At 39.9% G+C, this 17,730-nt stretch overlaps 1 protein-coding gene across 8 annotated transcripts in view; it reads right to left on the bottom strand.

Moving 5' to 3' along the window:
• Positions 1-14,661: 14,661 nt before the first annotated feature.
• The window catches only part of LOC128696471 (Transcriptional adapter 2B), a 220,695-nt gene continuing 217,626 nt past the window's right edge, over positions 14,662-17,730 (bottom strand). For all 8 annotated transcript variants that reach the window (XR_011393231.1, XR_011393232.1, XR_011393236.1 and 5 more), the window contains one exon: positions 14,662-16,071. Coding sequence is in view for 2 of the 8 variants with exons in the window: in XM_070094710.1 (XP_069950811.1) it covers positions 15,931-16,071 (141 nt within the window). In the remaining 6 variants the exon portion in view is untranslated. The remainder of the gene's footprint in view (positions 16,072-17,730) is intronic.

Here is a 17,730-nt window from a genome sequence, read left to right as displayed (position 1 = left end):
GCCAGCAAAGGTTGGTTTGAGAGATTTAAGAAGCGTAGTGGCATCCATAGTGTGATAAGGCATGGTGAGGCTGCCAGTTCGGACCACAAAGCGGCTGAAAAATATGTGCAGGAATTCAAGGAGTACATAGACAGTGAAGGACTGAAACCTGAACAAGTGTTTAATTGTGATGAAACAGGCCTGTTCTGGAAGAAAATGCCAAGCAGGACCTACATTACTCAGGAGGAAAAGGCACTCCCAGGACATAAGCCTATGAAAGACAGGCTTACTTTGTTGATGTGTGCCAATGCTAGTGGTGATTGCAAAGTTAAGCCTTTATTAGTGTATCACTCTGAAACTCCCAGAGCGTTCAGGCAAAAGAATGTCCTCAAGGATAATTTGTGTGTGCTGTGGAGGGCAAACAGTAAGGCATGGGTCACTGGGGACTTTTTCTATAACTGGTTACACCATGCATTTGCCCCCAATGTGAAAGATTACCTAACTGAAAAGAAATTAGAACTTAAGTGCCTCCTGGTGTTAGACAATGCCCCTGGTCATCCTACAGACGTGGCAGAGCGACTTTATGGGGACATGAGCTTCATTAAGGTGAAGTTTTTGCCTCCTAATACCACTCCTCTCCTGCAGCCCATGGACCAGCAGGTTATTGCAAACTTCAAAAAACTGTACACAAAAGCTCTGTTTGAAAGGTGCTTTGTAGTGACCTCAGAAACTCAACTGACTCTAAGAGAGTTTTGGAGAGAGCACTTTAATATCCTCAATTGTGTAAACCTTATAGGTAAGGCTTGGGAGGGAGTGACTAAGAAGACCTTGAACTCTGCTTGGAAGAAACTGTGGCCAGAATGTGTAGACAAAAGGGATTTTGAAGGGTTTGAGGCTAACCCTGAGAATCCTGTGCCAGTTGAGGAATCCATTGTGGCATTGGGAAAGTCCTTGGGGTTGGAGGTTAGTGGGGAGGATGTGGAAGAGTTGGTGGAGGAGGACAATGAAGAACTAACCACTGATGAGCTGATAGATCAACTTCAACAGCAAGAGGCCAGACCTGAGGAAACTGGTTCAGAGGAGGGGAGAGAGAAATTGAGGAAGTTGCCTACTACAAAGATTAAGGAAATCTGTGCAAAGTGGCTTGAAGTGCAAACCTTCATGGATGAAAATCACCCTCACACAGCTATTGCAAGCCGTGCTGGTGATTATTACACTGACAATGTTGTGAAACACTTTAGGGAAGTCATAAAGGAACGAGAGGTACAGGCCACTATGGACAGATATGTTGTGCGAAAGAAGTCCAGTGACTCTGAAACTGGTCCTAGTGGCATTAAAAGAAGAAGGGAAGTAACCCCAGAAAAGGACTTGCCACCTCAAGTCTTAATGGAAGGGGATTCCCCTTCTAAACACTAACACTCTCTCTCCCCTCCTCCCATCCCATCAATCATCACCAGATCTTCAATAAAAGTAAGTGTCATGTAAGTGTGCATGCCTTTTTCAGTTTGTGTGTATTAAAATTAACATTTCATGTGGTAAAATTTTTTTTTTTCATACTTTTGGGTGTCTTGCACGGATTAATTTTATTTCCATTATTTCTTATGGGGAAAATTCATTCACATAGCGATTATTTCGCATAACAATTACCCCTCTTGCACGGATTAAAATCGTTATGCGGGGGTCCACTGTACATTGTCCATAAAAAATAAGGTGACTTGGAAGCCACTGTCGGTTGCCATGAACTCAAGTCTCGTGATGCATATTCCCCTGCATCATGAGACTGAGCTCATGACAACCGACAGTGGCTTCAAGCCACCTCATCTTTTATGGACACTGTACTGTGTATGTGCTTTACACAATGAGAAGCATTTCTTTTATTACGCTAATATCAACACTACGGCTTATTTACCTAACACAATTAATCTAATATGACATAATAAACAATATAAATAGCATAAAAACATGGTAAATACTCCAGAATGAATAATATTTGGCATAATACCTAGTGGTTCGACGGAGGTATGAAGAGGATGTGGGATACAAGTACCATCCTCCTATCCCTGTCTTGGGGGCTTATATTAGAGAAAATGGAGTATAGCACAGGGCTAACTGTGATATATTGTACCATAAAACTGAAACAAAAAAGCTATTTCCCTCTACAATCATGCATAGCAGCATATATGTAGAGAACCTAAGATAACTCAGAAAAGTCAAAGTGACTTATTTCCAGTACAATGCTTGGACTTGTTATATACATATGATTTTTGGTAAATATTTTTTTGTCTCAGTTGTTTGTTGGGCTATCTTATTGAAACTTGGGCAATGTATGATGGAAAGATGCTTCTTAACGTACACCAAAAATGAAAGAAATCGGACGATAAATAACGGAGCTCACTGCTCAGCCATTAACCGTCCCTTAGCGGTATATTTTCGTATGGTTTTTATTGTTGTATTCTCGTTTTTTGGTCTCATTTGATAGAATGTAGGATATATTACAGAAACAGACATGATTTCGATTGGTTTCACGATGAAAAGTACCTTGAAATTGAGCTCAAAGTAGTGGAAATGTTCGATTCTTTGCCGCTGTTCAAGAGTAAACAAATGACATCACCGTCCAATACGTGTCCAACTGGCCAGTCTAATACGCAGTCATGAATGGGTTGACATTATTCATACAATTATTACAATAATGCAGTAGTCTGCATAACAGTAAATCTATTTTTTTGTGAAAAAAAAAAAAAAAAAAGTAATATAAGAGGGGCCTGGAGACGTGACTAATGAACAGAGTAAATGTTATTTTAGTGCCAGGAATGTCTGCATTGTTTATTCTAGACCCTATTTGAAATTGGCATCTTTAGAAATTTGTGAAATTGGCCAAATTGCCAATTTCTGACCACTTTATTGGGTAGCTGAAACAGGTGAATGGGCAGTTTCTTGTACTCAGTCGACAGAATAGAAATAAATAAATAAGTTCATTCAGGCCTACACAAATACAGTTGCAAGAACCCTTGTAAGATCTGTTCTTGCAAGAGTTGCACTGAGGTGAAGGTTCAGTGGAATGCTTGTATCAACCTTGCTGAATTTAAACAGCACTACAGAAGGAATACTAGTGAAATAGCTATGAGTTTGGTAGGCTGGAACAATAGAATGGGTAAAAAATAGGGCGTAAACTGGGTAATCCGGCAAAGTCACTAATTCGGCACCCCACAGGTCCCGATGATGTCGGATTTGTGATGGCTGGCTTGTGCTTCAAAAATTTTCAAAGTACTCTAAAGTGAATAGTCACACTTTTTTTTTTTCCAACAAGTCAGCCATCTCCCACCTAGGCAGCATGACCCAAAAAGAAAGAAAATCCCCAAAATGGAAATACTTTCATCATCATTCAACACTTTCACCTCGCTCATACATAATCACTGCTTTTGCAGAGGTGCCCAGATACAACAGCTCAGAAGCACATATGATGATACAATATAAAAAGTGACCTGAAATAAACTTACAATATCAGGGCCCCAATTATATATATACCGTCCTATTACATATCCCACCAAACTGCCAATATCCCAAACCCCTCCTTTAAAGTGCAGGCATTGTACTTCCCATTTCCAGAACTCAAGTCCAGCTATATAAAAATAACCAGTTTCCCTGAATCCTTCACTAAATATTACCCTGCTCACACTCCAACAGCTCGTCAGGTCACAAAAACCATTCATCTCCATTCACTCCTATCTAACACACTCATGCATAATGACATAATAGTCACACATTTGAAGTAAAAGGATCCAAGTATAAATGTGTGTTCCACTTGTGATTATAAGACCAGCAAAACACTAAACCTGTATGAGCCATGCAATGCAAAGGAAATTAAAGGTAATCAGGTGTGATCCAAGGAAGATGTAAGGTAGCTTCAATTTCTTAGAAAAAAAGAACCCTTTATTAGCATCAAGGCACCCCCATTTTAAGGATAAAAAGAATTCTGTACATTCACAAAGTGAACTTTGTCATAATTTTATGTTAAATTATTCCATGGCTAACTGTTGACAGATTTGTCATCAAACACTTCTCTAGATGTACTTGGCTAGATGAAAAAAAATCTACATATCTCAGCAGAACTTTTTTTTTTCGTCATTTCTTTATTTAAGATTATTAGGCACATAAATACATTTTACCCAAACATTCATGTTTTCAGGAGGAACTGGAGTTAACTTTACATAGAATGGAGTTTATTTTTTTACCCAGGACATAATGTTCTAGACAGATTGGAGTTTTCTAACACATTTTTTCTTGAATGTGACCTGGCTGACCAGACTTTCAACAGGAAAGCCTGGCCCCAGGTAGAGCTGCAGGGGTAAAGCCCTCAAAACTGGTCACAGGTAAAAGAACAGTTACCTAATCAGCAAGTACCTATTTTTATTGTTAGTTGGGCAGGGGCAGCAAGGGTGTAAGAAAACTGGCTTAAATATTTCAATATGGTAGGAAATCGAACCCATGACTTTGCAACTGTGACTCGAATGCTCTCACCAGCAAGCTACACACCATCCCTTATGCAAGTATAAGGTGTGTGATTGGGGAAAGAGTGGTCGATGTAACAGACTAACTGGGAGTAGTTGGATCTTGTTAGACAGCAGATCTACGAGACTACAATAATGGGGAATTTTCTAAAATCCCTTACAAGCCTGACCACCTTCGACAAATCCTAGGGGGTACAAGGCTGTACAAATAAAAATTTAACTATTTTTTCATCACTTCTTTGCTTAACCATCCCCTATCCAAACATAAGACACCAAGCTCACTAAAGGCAGCAAAAGTACTGGAAAATAATCATAAGAAATGCAGGGACCAGACACAGGACCAAACTCTACAAAGGTATTTCAAAGGTAAGGTACCAACCAATGCTTGCTTGATCCTGGCCAAACAGAGGCATTGGAAGACGACCAAAACACAGATGTGATTTACACAGATTTTGCAAAGGCGTTTGACAAATGCGATCATGAGTGATAGTACACAAAATAAAAGCCATGGGCATTACGGGGAAGGTAGGCAGATGGATTTTCGGTTTCCTAACACACAGAACACAAAAACTAGTAGTGAACAGGGCAAGATCCAGCACCAGCGAGGTCAAAAGCTCAGTGCCCCAAGGCACCTCTGCTGTTTCTCATCCTCATAGCAGACATAAACAAAAACACCCGGCACACTTTTGTATCATCATTTGCAGAGGACACTAAAATAAGCATGAAAGTTATCACAGTAGAGGACACTGAAACAGTACAGGAATACATAAACAGGGTTTCCCAGTGGGCAGTGGAGAACAGCATGACATTCAATGGTGATAAGTTCCAGCTGCTTAGGTATGGAAAGAATGAAGAACTCAAAAGGAACATTATATACCAAACTCAAGAGGGTCACCAAATAGAATGTAAGGAACACGTAAAAGACCTAGGAATAATTATGTCAGCGGACTTTTCTTTTAACCCTTTGAGGGTTTTGGTCGTACTAGTACGTTTTATGCGTAGGGGTTTTTGACGTACTAGTACTCATAAATTCTAGCGGCCTCAAATCTAGTGGGAGAAAGCTGGTAGGCCTTCATATGAAAGAATGGGTCTATGTGGTCAGTGTGCACAGTCTAAAAAAAATCCTGCAGCACACAGTGCATAATGAGAAAAAAAAAACTTTGACCATTTTTTTTTAATAAATCAGCGACTTTGCAGTGTATTTTCGTATGGTATTTATTGTTGTATTCTAGTTTTCTTGGTCTCATTTTATAGAATGGAAGACATATTACAGAAATTGAGATGATTTTGACTGGTTTTACAATGAAAGGTGCCTTGAAATTGAGCTCAAAGTAGCAGAAATGTTCGATTTTTACCAAAGTTCAAAAGTAAACAAATCATGCCAAGCGTGCAATACACGTCAACTGGTGAGTCTAATATTCTTTTACAAGTGCACCAATAATATTTATACCATTTTTTACACTAATGCAGTAGTCTGCATAACAGTAAATCTTATATTTTTTGTGAGAATAAAAATTCAAAGTGGAAAGCAAAAGAATATAAGAGGGCCCTTGAGACGTGACTAATGACTAGAGGAAATGTCATTTTAGTGCCAGGAATGTCTTTCTTGTTTATTCTGGACCCTATTCGGAAATTGGCATCTTTTGAAATTTGTGTGAAATTGGCAAAATTGCTAAATTCTGACCACTGTACTGGATAGTTGAATTTATAAATGGGTGGTTTCTTGCACCCATTCGATAGAAAAAATGGAGTTCTAGCGAAATATTCATGTTTTTTGTCGACTAGTACAGTGAAAGTGGCCGAAAATGGGGCTCAAAGTGGGCAAAATCGCCGATGCGTAAACATCGCCGAGACCGCTAACTTTGCGAGAGCATAATTCCGTAAGTTTTCTATCAAATTTCAAACTTTTGGTGTCTTTATGATCGGGAAAAGATTCTCTATCTTTTCATAAGAGAAAATATTTTTTTTTTTTTTTAAATTTGGCCGACCCTGAGAACGAGTTTCGGAGAGGGCCTGTCAACCCTCAAAGGGTTAAAGACCATAACAAGACAAAGATCACAACAGCCAGGAAGATGATGGGGTGGGTATTGAGAACTTTCAAAACAACGGAAATAATGCCGATGGGGACACTCTTCAAATTGCTAGTGCTCCCTCACTTAGAATACTGCTCAGTGCTGACAGCCCTGTTCAAAGCAGGAGAAATATCAGAGCTGGAACAAATACAGAGATCGTTCACGGCTCACACTGAGCCTGTAAAGCACCTAAACTACTGGGAACACCTGCAAGTCTTGAACACATATTCATTGGAATGGAGGAGATAGAGATACATGATAATATATACCTGGAAAATACTCGAGGGCCTGGTCCCAAATCTGCACACTGCCATAACATACTGGAGTGAGAGATATGGGAGGATGTGTAAAATAAACCCAGTGAGGAGCAGGGGTGTGGTGGGGACAACAAGGGAACACTATATCAATATTCAGGGTCACAGACTATTCAACATCCTACCAGAAGATATCAGAAACATGGCTGGAACAAGTGCAGAAGCCTTCAACAGGAAGCTGGACAAATATCTTCACCAGGTGCCAGATCAACCAGGCTGTGATGGATATGTGGGGCAGCAGGCCTCCAGCAGCAACAGCCTGGTTGACCAGGCAAGCACCAGACGAGCCTGGCCCATGGCCGGGCTCAGAGAGCAGATAAACTCTCAAAACTCTTCAAAGGTATATCAGTAGGATCACCACTGAACCTCCCATTTGACTCAGCAGTGGGATGCACTCCAAGGGCAGGCTTAACTTCTTGGTAAGCAAAAAGCTGAGAGTCTCCATACATAGAAGAGACAAGTTACAGTGCACTTTGTGGCTGTGGCCTCCCAAGCATGGAAGGCCCCAGCCAGTGTGGCCTTCAAGGCACTAACAAAAGCCATAATATCCACCATGAAAAGGAATGTGCCCTCAAATGGATGGGTGATAAAAAACTGCAACCGTGTTTTTGGATTAAAACAGTAACATTGTGGTGTATTTTTGTATGGTTTTTATGGTTGTAGTTGAGGTTTCTTAGTCTCATTTGATAGAACAGAAGACATATTACAGAAGTAGAGATGATTCTGACTGGTTTTAGGAGTGAAAATAGCTTGAAATTGAGCTCAAAGTAGCAGATATGTTAAATTTTTGCCGATACTCAAGAGTAACCAAATCACATTACATGTCCAATACACGTCAACTGGTGGGTCTAATATATGTTCAAGAACACACTGACATTATTTATATAATTATTGCAATATTGCATAAGAGTAAATCTTGTATTCTTTGGCATGGCTAGAAGGTCTTTGCGAATAAAAAATCAAAATGGAATTCATGTATGAAGCCTGGAAACATAACTAATGAACAGAGGAAATGTTATTTTAGTGCCAGGAATACCTATATTGTTTATTCTGGACTCTGAAAATAGAATATTTTGAAATTTGTGTGAAATTGGCCAAATTACCAATTTCTGATCACTTTATTGGATAGTTGAAATAGTTGACTGGGCAGTTTCCTGTGCTCAGCTGATAAAATAGAAGGCATATTAGTGAAATAGCTAAGAATTTGGTCGACTGGAATAACATAACTTGCTTAAAATAGGAGTCAAATTGGGAAAATTGACGATGCATAAATATTGCTGACCAGGCAAAAATTCGCGAAGTGTAATTTCGTCAATTTTCCATCAAATTTCATACTTTTGTTTTATTACCTTCAAAAGAAGATTCTCTACCATTTCATAAGAAAAAATAATTTTTTTTTTATATTCTTAGACCGTGTGGACACTTCAGATTGGGGGTCTGGACCCTCAAGGGGTTAAGGTGTAATAATTTATTATACAATAAATAAAAATAGGTCAAATTTCAGTCAAATATGCATAATTGGTAGTGGTGTCGGGGAGTGGTAGGGGATGGCTCCCCGGCTGCTCCACAAGGCAGCCGCTTGAGCAAAAGAGAATTTTTTTTTCCTTCCCACAAACTGAACCATGTTAAATTAATTATACGACGTGTTACATAAAATTGTTCAGCAATTCTTCAATGGCGGTGTACTGTATTATTATAATAACGATAAAGCTTCAGTTCCCTAAATTAATAATAATAATAATGCATGTAGGTAGTAGGTTGGTAGACAGCAACCGCCCAGGGAGGTACTACCGTCCTGCCAAGTGAGTGTAAAACGAAAGCCTGTAATTGTTTTACATGATGGTAGGATTGCTGGTGTCCTTTTTTCTGTCTCATAAACATGCAAGGTTTCAGGTACGTCTTGCTACTTCTACTTTCACTTAGGGCACACTACACATACATGTACAAGCATATATATACACACCCCTCTGGGTTTTCTTCTATTTTCTTACTAGTTCTTGTTCTTGTTTATTTCCTCTTACCTCCATGGGGAAGTGGAACAGAATTCTTCCTCCGTAAGCCATGCGTGTTGTAAGAGGCGACTAAAATGCAGGGAGCAAGGGGCTAGTAACCCCTTCTCCTGTATATATTACTAAATTTAAAAGGAGAAACTTTCGTTTTTCCTTTTGGGCCACCCCGCCTTGGTGGGATACGGCCGGTGTGTTGAAAGAAAGAAAGAACAAGAATAATAATATAATACTACTAACAATAATATAATAATAATATATTATTATTATTATTATAACAACAGAGCTTCACTTCCCTAAATTAATAATAATAATAATTATTATAATAATGATAGAGCTTCAGTTCCCTAAATTAATAACAACAACAATAATAATGCATAATACGTACGTAACAATAATTCAGATTGCTTTTGCTAGTTGGCACAGCTGGTAAACAGCAAACATGTTTACATCCCTGTGGGGCAGTTCTCTGGTGCTTGTTTGCATTTTTTTTTACAGTCATTTGGCCAAATTTCATTTTTCTAACCATGGTTCCTAGTGATCTAATGCAATTAGCCTCAAAAATACTCCGTTTTCTCTAACAGTAAGAACATGGAAAGATACTATAGTCAAATTGGGACAGAAATGGCAGACGCTTCTGCTGCTGCCACCATATTATGGCCTATTTCATTCATTCTAGAGTATATATCATGTTTCTGTGCTAATTATATTGTTTATTATGACATATTAGATGAATTGTGATAGATAAATAAGCTGTACAATTGATAATAGCGTCATATTTAAGTATTTTTTCTCGTCTCTTCAGAGTGCAGGAACGAATTAATGGCTTTTCAGTTAATTTAAATGAGGAAAATTAATTTGATATACAAGTAAATTGAGTTACGTGCTAGCTCCTGGAAAGGATTAAACTTGTAAGTCAAGGTTCCACTATATATATATACACCTACCATCCGACTTACGACCTGTGCGACATACGACCACTTGACTTACAACCGTGCATCTGGAAGCAGGGCTGCCAGACGCACAGTCAGATGCAGCAAAAGCCATGGCTTAGGTAGGATAAAAAATAAGTTGAGGAAATGTATATGGATGGATTTGAGAAGGCGTTTCAGTGTCCTTTATAGAAAAGGTAGCTTGTCATTGTACTCTTCAACATTAATAAGAACATAAGCATGGCTTGCTTCTGCAGTGTTTTAAAAACTGAGGTTGGAGAGTTGAAGGAGGAGGTCTTGCTTCTCCAGGAGGAGATTAGGAGGCTGAAGGTCCACCTCAATGGGCCTGGGAGAGAGTGTGAGGTGGTTGGAGATGTGGGGAATGAGGCTTCTAGCAGTGAGGTGCAGTCTGTCTCTCACTGTGAGGAGGCTGTAGGTGGGGAGGTAGCAACGGCTACCAGCAGTGAGGTGCAGCCCAGCACCTGCTACAAGTGGCGAGTTGTTCACAGTAATGGGAGGCGCATCAGAGTAAGGAAAGTTAAGAGTGAAGATCTGAAGGTAGGAAATCGCTTCTCTGTTCTCCAGGATGAATGTACTTCAGTGGCCAGTGAAGGTAAGGGTACTACTGCCCCTGCTAATGAAGGTAAGCGCATTCTTGTGGTTGGTGACTCTCAGGTAAGATATGTTGACCGTGCTTTTTGTAATAGGAATAAGAAGATGAGAGATAGAGTGTGCTTCCCTGGAGCTGGTGTTGGGGACATTGTCAACAGGCTGGATAATATCATGTCAGGTAATGGAAACAAGCCCATTATCTGTCTCAGTGCTGGTGGAAATGATATTGGGAAGGGTAGGAGAGAAGAGCTGCTAGATAAGTACAGGTCAGCTATAGATTTCATTAAGTCTAAGGGAGGGATCCCAATCATATGTAGCATCTTGCCTAGAAGGGGAGTAGGAAATGAATGGTTGTCTAGGGCAATTGGTGTAAATTGCTGGCTAGACAGATACTGCAAGGAACTTGCAATCCCATTCATTGACAACTGGAACAACTTTTATGGCAAACATGATATGTATGCAAGGGATGGGGTACATCTCTCTGGGGCAGGGGTGGTAGCACTTGCAGACTCGATTGAGAAGGCCATTGGTGAAATGCCTATGATTTTAAACTGATGGAAGATAGAGGTATGGGTGTGTGTGGGAAACAAGCAGGTTGCAACACTAGGGTTGGAAACAGTAAATGTATAAAAGGCATTCAGCATGAAGTTATAAATAAAGACAATAGAACAGGTCAGCAAACAAAGGGGGACAGCAGAGGGCAGCAAGGGACTAGCTCCCTTAAGGTTTACTATACTAATAGCAGGAGTGTTAGAAATAAGATAGATGAGCTAAGATTAATTGCAAGTGCAGGAAACATAGATATTATTGCTATAACAGAGACCTGGCTCAATCTGAAAGATAGAGAGATGCCCTCTGAATGTCACATACAAGGCTATAAATTATTCCACACTGACAGGGTCAACAGGAAAGGTGGTGGAGTAGCGATGTATGTCAGAGACAATTTAAATTGTTGTGTTAGACAAGATATTAAATTAGAAGCGTCAGCCACTGAATCTGTTTGGTTACAGCTTCTCGAGGGCCGAGAAAAACTAATTTTGGGTGTGATTTACAGGGCCCCAAATCTTGATAGGGAGTGCAGTAAACTTCTATGGGACGAAATTCGTAAGGCATCTACATACGAAAATGTTGTGCTAATGGGAGATTTCAACTATAGACAGATTGACTGGAGCAATTTGACAGGAAATTTAGAGTCGGGTGACTTTCTTGATACGATCCAGGATTGTTTTTTAAAACAGTTTGTGACAGAGCCAACTAGGGGAAATAACCTCCTTGACTTGGTTCTTGCCAGTAGGGAAACACTAATTAATAATCTTGAGGTTAATGATGAGCTTGGGGAGAGTGATCACAAATCACTCAGTTTTAACATATCATGGAATTCCCCTAATAATGGCAATCAAGTCTCGTCCCTGACTTTCGCTTGGCTGATTTCATAGGACTGAAAAATTACTTAGGTGGGCTGAACTGGAATGACCTGACTAGGGGTCAGGTAGGTGGTGATGGTTGCCGATATGATGCTTTCCAGGGCATAGTTCTAGCTGCTCAGTCAAATTATGTTCCAAATAGGGAAATCAGATCAAACAAAAATGATCCTAAATGGATGAACAATAGATTAAAATATCTGATTGGTCAAAAGAGAGGCATATATAGGCAAATCAAAAGAGGAGAGGGGCAATTAAGAAATCGATATATTCAGTTAAAGAGAGAAATAAAAAAGGGAATTAGAAAAGCAAATAGAGATTATGAGGTTAAAGTTGCAAGAGAATCGAAGACTAACCCAAAAGGATTCTTTCAGGTATACAGAAGTAAGATCAGGGACAAGATAGGCCCACTCAAAAGTTCCTCGGGTCAGCTCACTGACAGTGATAAGGAAATGTGTAGAATTTTTAACACATACTTCCTCTCAGTTTTTACACAGGAGGATACCAGCGATATTCCAGTAATGATAAATTATGTAGAACAGGACGATAATAAACTGTGCACTATTAGGGTCACAAGTGACATGGTCCTTAGGCAAATAGATAAATTAAAACCTAACAAATCCCCAGGCCCTGATGAACTGTATGCAAGGGTTCTAAAGGAATGTAAAGAGGAGCTTAGCACACCTTTGGCAAATCTTTTCAACATATCACTACAAACTGGCATGGTGCCAGATAAGTGGAAAATGGCAAATGTGATACCTATTTTCAAAACAGGTGACAGGTCCTTAGCTTCGAACTATAGACCAATAAGCCTAACCTCCATAGTGGGAAAATTTATGGAATCAATAATTGCCGAGGCAGTTCGTAGCCACCTTGAAAAGCATAAATTAATCAACGAATCTCAGCATGGTTTTACAAAGGGGCGTTCCTGCCTTACGAATTTATTAACTTTTTTCACTAAGGTATTTGAGGAGGTAGATCATGGTAATGAATATGATATTGTGTATATGGACTTCAGTAAGGCTTTGGACAGGGTCCCACATCAGAGACTATTGAGGAAAATTAAAGCACATGGAATAGGAGGAGAAATTTTTTCCTGGATAGAGGCATGGTTGACAAATAGGCAGCAGAGAGTTTGCATAAATGGGGAGAAATCAGAGTGGGGAAGCGTCACGAGCGGTGTTCCACAGGGGTCAGTGTTGGGCCCCCTGCTGTTCACAATCTACATAAACGACATAGATGAGGGCATAAAGAGCGACATCGGCAAGTTTGCCGATGACACCAAAATAGGCCGTCGAATTCATTCTGACGAGGACATTCGAGCACTCCAGGAAGATTTGAATAGACTGATGCAGTGGTCGGAGAAGTGGCAGATGCAGTTTAATATAGACAAATGCAAAGTTCTAAATGTTGGACAGGACAATAACCATGCCACATATAAACTAAATAATGTAGATCTTAATATTACGGATTGCGAAAAAGATTTAGGAGTTCTGGTTAGCAGTAATCTGAAACCAAGACAACAGTGCATAAGTGTTCGCAATAAAGCTAATAGAATCCTTGGCTTCATATCAAGAAGCATAAATAATAGGAGTCCTCAGGTTGTTCTTCAACTCTATACATCCTTGGTTAGGCCTCATTTAGATTATGCTGCACAGTTTTGGTCACCGTATTACAGAATGGATATAAATTCTCTGGAAAATGTACAAAGGAGGATGACAAAGATGATCCCATGTATCAGAAACCTTCCCTATGAGGATAGACTAAGGGCCCTGAAACTGCACTCTCTAGAAAGACGTAGAATTAGGGGGGATATGATTGAGGTGTATAAATGGAAGACAGGAATAAATAAAGGGGATGTAAATAGTGTGCTGAAAATATCTAGCCTAGACAGGACTCGCAGCAATGGTTTTAAGTTGGAAAAATTCAGATTCAGGAGGGATATAGGAAAGTACTGGTTTGGTAATAGAGTTGTGGATGAGTGGAACAAACTCCCAAGTACCGTTATAGAGGCCAGAACGTTGTGTAGCTTTAAAAATAGGTTGGATAAATACATGAGTAGATGTGGGTGGGTGTGAGTTAGACCTGATAGCTTGTGCTACCAGGTCGGTTGCCGTGTTCCTCCCTTAAGTCAATGTGACCTGACCTGACTAGGTTGGGTGCATTGGCTTAAGCCGGTAGGAGACTTGGACCTGCCTCGCATGGGCCAGTAGGCCTTCTGCAGTGTTCCTTCGTTCTTATGTTCTTATGTTCTTATAAGAAAGGAGGAACACTGCAGCAGGCCTGTTGGCCTATACTAGGCAGGTCCTTCACAAATACATCCCACTAACAGAACATTTGCCCAACCCACCTTCAATGCTACCCAAGCCCCATTTTTATTTTTCTGCTCATAAAAGTACTACTTATAAATGAAAATAAACATTACAATAGCAGATTCAAGAATTTATCTAGGGAAGGTCCCCCATATATTAAAAGAAACCTTTACCTTAGTGTCAAATAAATAATCACCTAATTTTATTTATCTGCCACCAAAGCATAAGTAAATAGGGAAAGTCTCAATACATACCTGTGCCCAGTTGTGAGTGGCATTCTCATAGCCCAGCTTGAGATTCCTTGGTCAACCATGCTCTTGCTGCCTTCAGACCTACATTGCCCTTACAACCTAGCTGATTCAGCACTTCCTGCAGGAAACATCTATTCTTTTTCAATTACTGGAACCACACATATAGCCATTTCTGAGGTGGTTCTAAGTCTTCATAACTATACATTCTTAATCAGCTGAGAGGGTGGAATGAAGGACAGTCAATTAAACTCGAATTATACTACAAGTCTTTTAAAAAAAGATAAATATCCAGGTACAGATTTGTATAAAAATTAATATCCTTATGTCTAAACTAAACAATACTTCTTGGTATGAATTTTCCAAGATTCTCTCTTTTAAAAAATAATCCATATATGCAATGTTTACAAAACATGATAGGTAACACTTTTATCTTTCATAACTTCTGCCTCCAGTAATGATATTAATTAAGATCTTACAAATCAAAGTAAGAAAGCCCATCTCTGTCAGCAGTGCTTTAATAGCTTAGAGTTTGTATCTGTATCATCATGACTAGAGACCATTTTAGCACACAACTGCAGAGGGCCAATTAAAACTGTAAATGAAATGAAAAATGTTCTTTTATACAATATATTAAGAGTGAAATCCACGAAGATATTTACAATAACACTTAACTTTAAAAATGGCTAACATGATTTATATATTGATTTAGTACTGGAGGAGTGTGTCCAGTGAGAGAAATAATCCCTGCAACAGAGTAGAGAATACTTGTAACACTAGTATACAACCATCACCAGTACAAGCAATGTGCAAATATTGCAACTAAGTTTTACCAATATTTATGACTATCATAAGGATTAAAGGCTATTCTTGCTATTCTCAAAAGGCTTTAGCAAGATTTGACAGCAAATTCTCATTTCAAAGCTGTAACTGCATTGTCTATAATATCAATGAACATTAAAAATTCTTGAAGAGTATAACATGACACCACATATTAGACCATCAACAGAAAGTGCAGAGGAAAAATAACAAACGCTTTAATTATGCGTGTCTGTCAATCATGCCCATTACGGTAAATACTGTTCCTAGGCACCTTAAGCCATAATATATCATCTGATACGAATCTTTTAATACATTATTGTAATTAAAACTCTGTGACCTCCAAATATATACAGCATTCATTTCCTTGAGTTCTTGAACTAATGAATTACAATATCAGTTATTTTTTGGGACAGAGAACTCTCCTCACACTACGATCATTATTCAAAGTACTTGGTATGTATGTTAGCCTTAAAACCTATTGACTCCATGAAGGTCAACAAGGCTAAATTTCATCCATATGCCACCAGTCAAAAATATTTTAATCTCTAAAATAGGGATCAAAGTAAACTCAGTGTACATACACCTACTGGTGTATATGCTTTTTGATAAGTACTGTACTGTAAGAGACTGGCTATATCTCTACATTGACTGTAATTTATGAGGGTGAGGAGATAAGAATCTTATGTCCCAAAATTAACTGATGGTCATGTAAATGAAGAGATCCAACCCGCTTGGGTCATGAAAGTGGTGATCATGCGCTGTGAGTGAGAATCAAGGCCTTGTGGACAACATACACCCCTACGGGTAGCGGGGCCCACACCTGCTTGCTGCTTGTCGCCTTCATCCTATAAAAAAACAGGTGTTGTACATTAATACATTTCAATTTAATAATTTAATAAAAACAATAGCATTAATTATTTTTTTTTTTTTTTATTATCACAATGGCCGATTCCCACCAAGGCAGGGTGGCCCGAAAAAGAAAAACTTTCACCATCATTCACTCCATCACTGTCTTGCCAGAAGGGTGCTTTACACTACAGTTTTTAAACTGCAACATTAACACCCCTCCTTCAGAGTGCAGGCACTGTACTTCCCATCTCCAGGACTCAAGTCCGGCCTGCCGGTTTCCCTGAATCCCTTCATAAATGTTACTTTGCTCACACTCCAACAGCACGTCAAGTATTAAAAACCATTTGTCTCCATTCACTCCTATCAAACACGCTCACGCATGCCTGCTGGAAGTCCAAGCCCCTCGCACACAAAACCTCCTTTACCCCCTCCCTCCAACCCTTCCTAGGCCGACCCCTACCCCGCCTTCCTTCCACTACAGACTGATACACTCTTGAAGTCATTCTGTTTCGCTCCATTCTCTCTACATGTCCGAACCACCTCAACAACCCTTCCTCAGCCCTCTGGACAACAGTTTTGGTAATCCCGCACCTCCTCCTAACTTCCAAACTACGAATTCTCTGCATTATATTCACACCACACATTGCCCTCAGACATGACATCTCCACTGCCTCCAGCCTTCTCCTCGCTGCAACATTCATCACCCACGCTTCACACAGGCTCTGGTGGCCTGGACAGGCTCTGGTGGCCTGGTGGTTAACGCTCTCGCTTCACACGGTGAGGGCCTGGGTTCGATTCCCAGCCAGAGTAGAAACATTGGACGTGTTTCTTTCCACCTGTTGTCTATGTTCCCCATCAGTAAAATGGGTACTTGGGTGTTAGTCGACTGGTGTGGGTCGCATCCTGGGACACTGACCTAAGGAGGCCTGGTCACAGACCGGGCCGCGGGGGCGTTGACCCCCGGAACTCTCTCCAGGTAAACTCCAGGTAAACACCCATATAAGAGCGTTGGTAAAACTATACTCTCATACATTCCCCTCTTTGCCTCCAAGGACAAAGTTCTTTGTCTCCACAGACTCCTAAGTGCACCACTCACTCTTTTTCCCTCATCAATTCTATGATTCACCTTATCTTTCATAGACCCATCCGCTGACACGTCCACTCCCAAATATCTGAATACGTTCACCTCCTCCATACTCTCTCCCTCCAATCTGATATTCAATCTTTCATCACCTAATCTTTTTGTTATCCTCATAACCTTACTCTTTCCTGTATTCACCTTTAATTTTCTTCTTTTGCACACCCTACCAAATTCATCCACCAATCTCTGCAGCTTCTCTTCAGAATCACCCAAGAGCACAGTGTCATCAGCAAAGAGCAGTTGTGACAACTCCCACTTTGTGTGTGATTCTTTATCTTTTAACTCCACGCCTCTTGCCAAGACCCTCGCATTTACTTCTCTTACAACCCCATCTATAAATATATTAAACAACCACGGTGACATCACACATCCTTGTCTAAGGCCTACTTTTACTGGGAAAAAATTTCCCTCTTTCCTACATACTCTAACTTGAGCCTCACTGTCCTCGTAAAAACTCTTCACTGCTTTCAGTAACCTACCTCCTACACCATACACTTGCAACATCTGCCACATT

This window comes from Cherax quadricarinatus, chromosome 47 (genome assembly GCF_038502225.1).
Source record: "Cherax quadricarinatus isolate ZL_2023a chromosome 47, ASM3850222v1, whole genome shotgun sequence".
Taxonomy (NCBI): Eukaryota; Metazoa; Arthropoda; class Malacostraca; order Decapoda; family Parastacidae; genus Cherax; species Cherax quadricarinatus.
The sequence above is the reverse complement of the archived record's forward strand: the minus strand, read 5'-3'. Positions and strand labels throughout refer to the sequence as shown.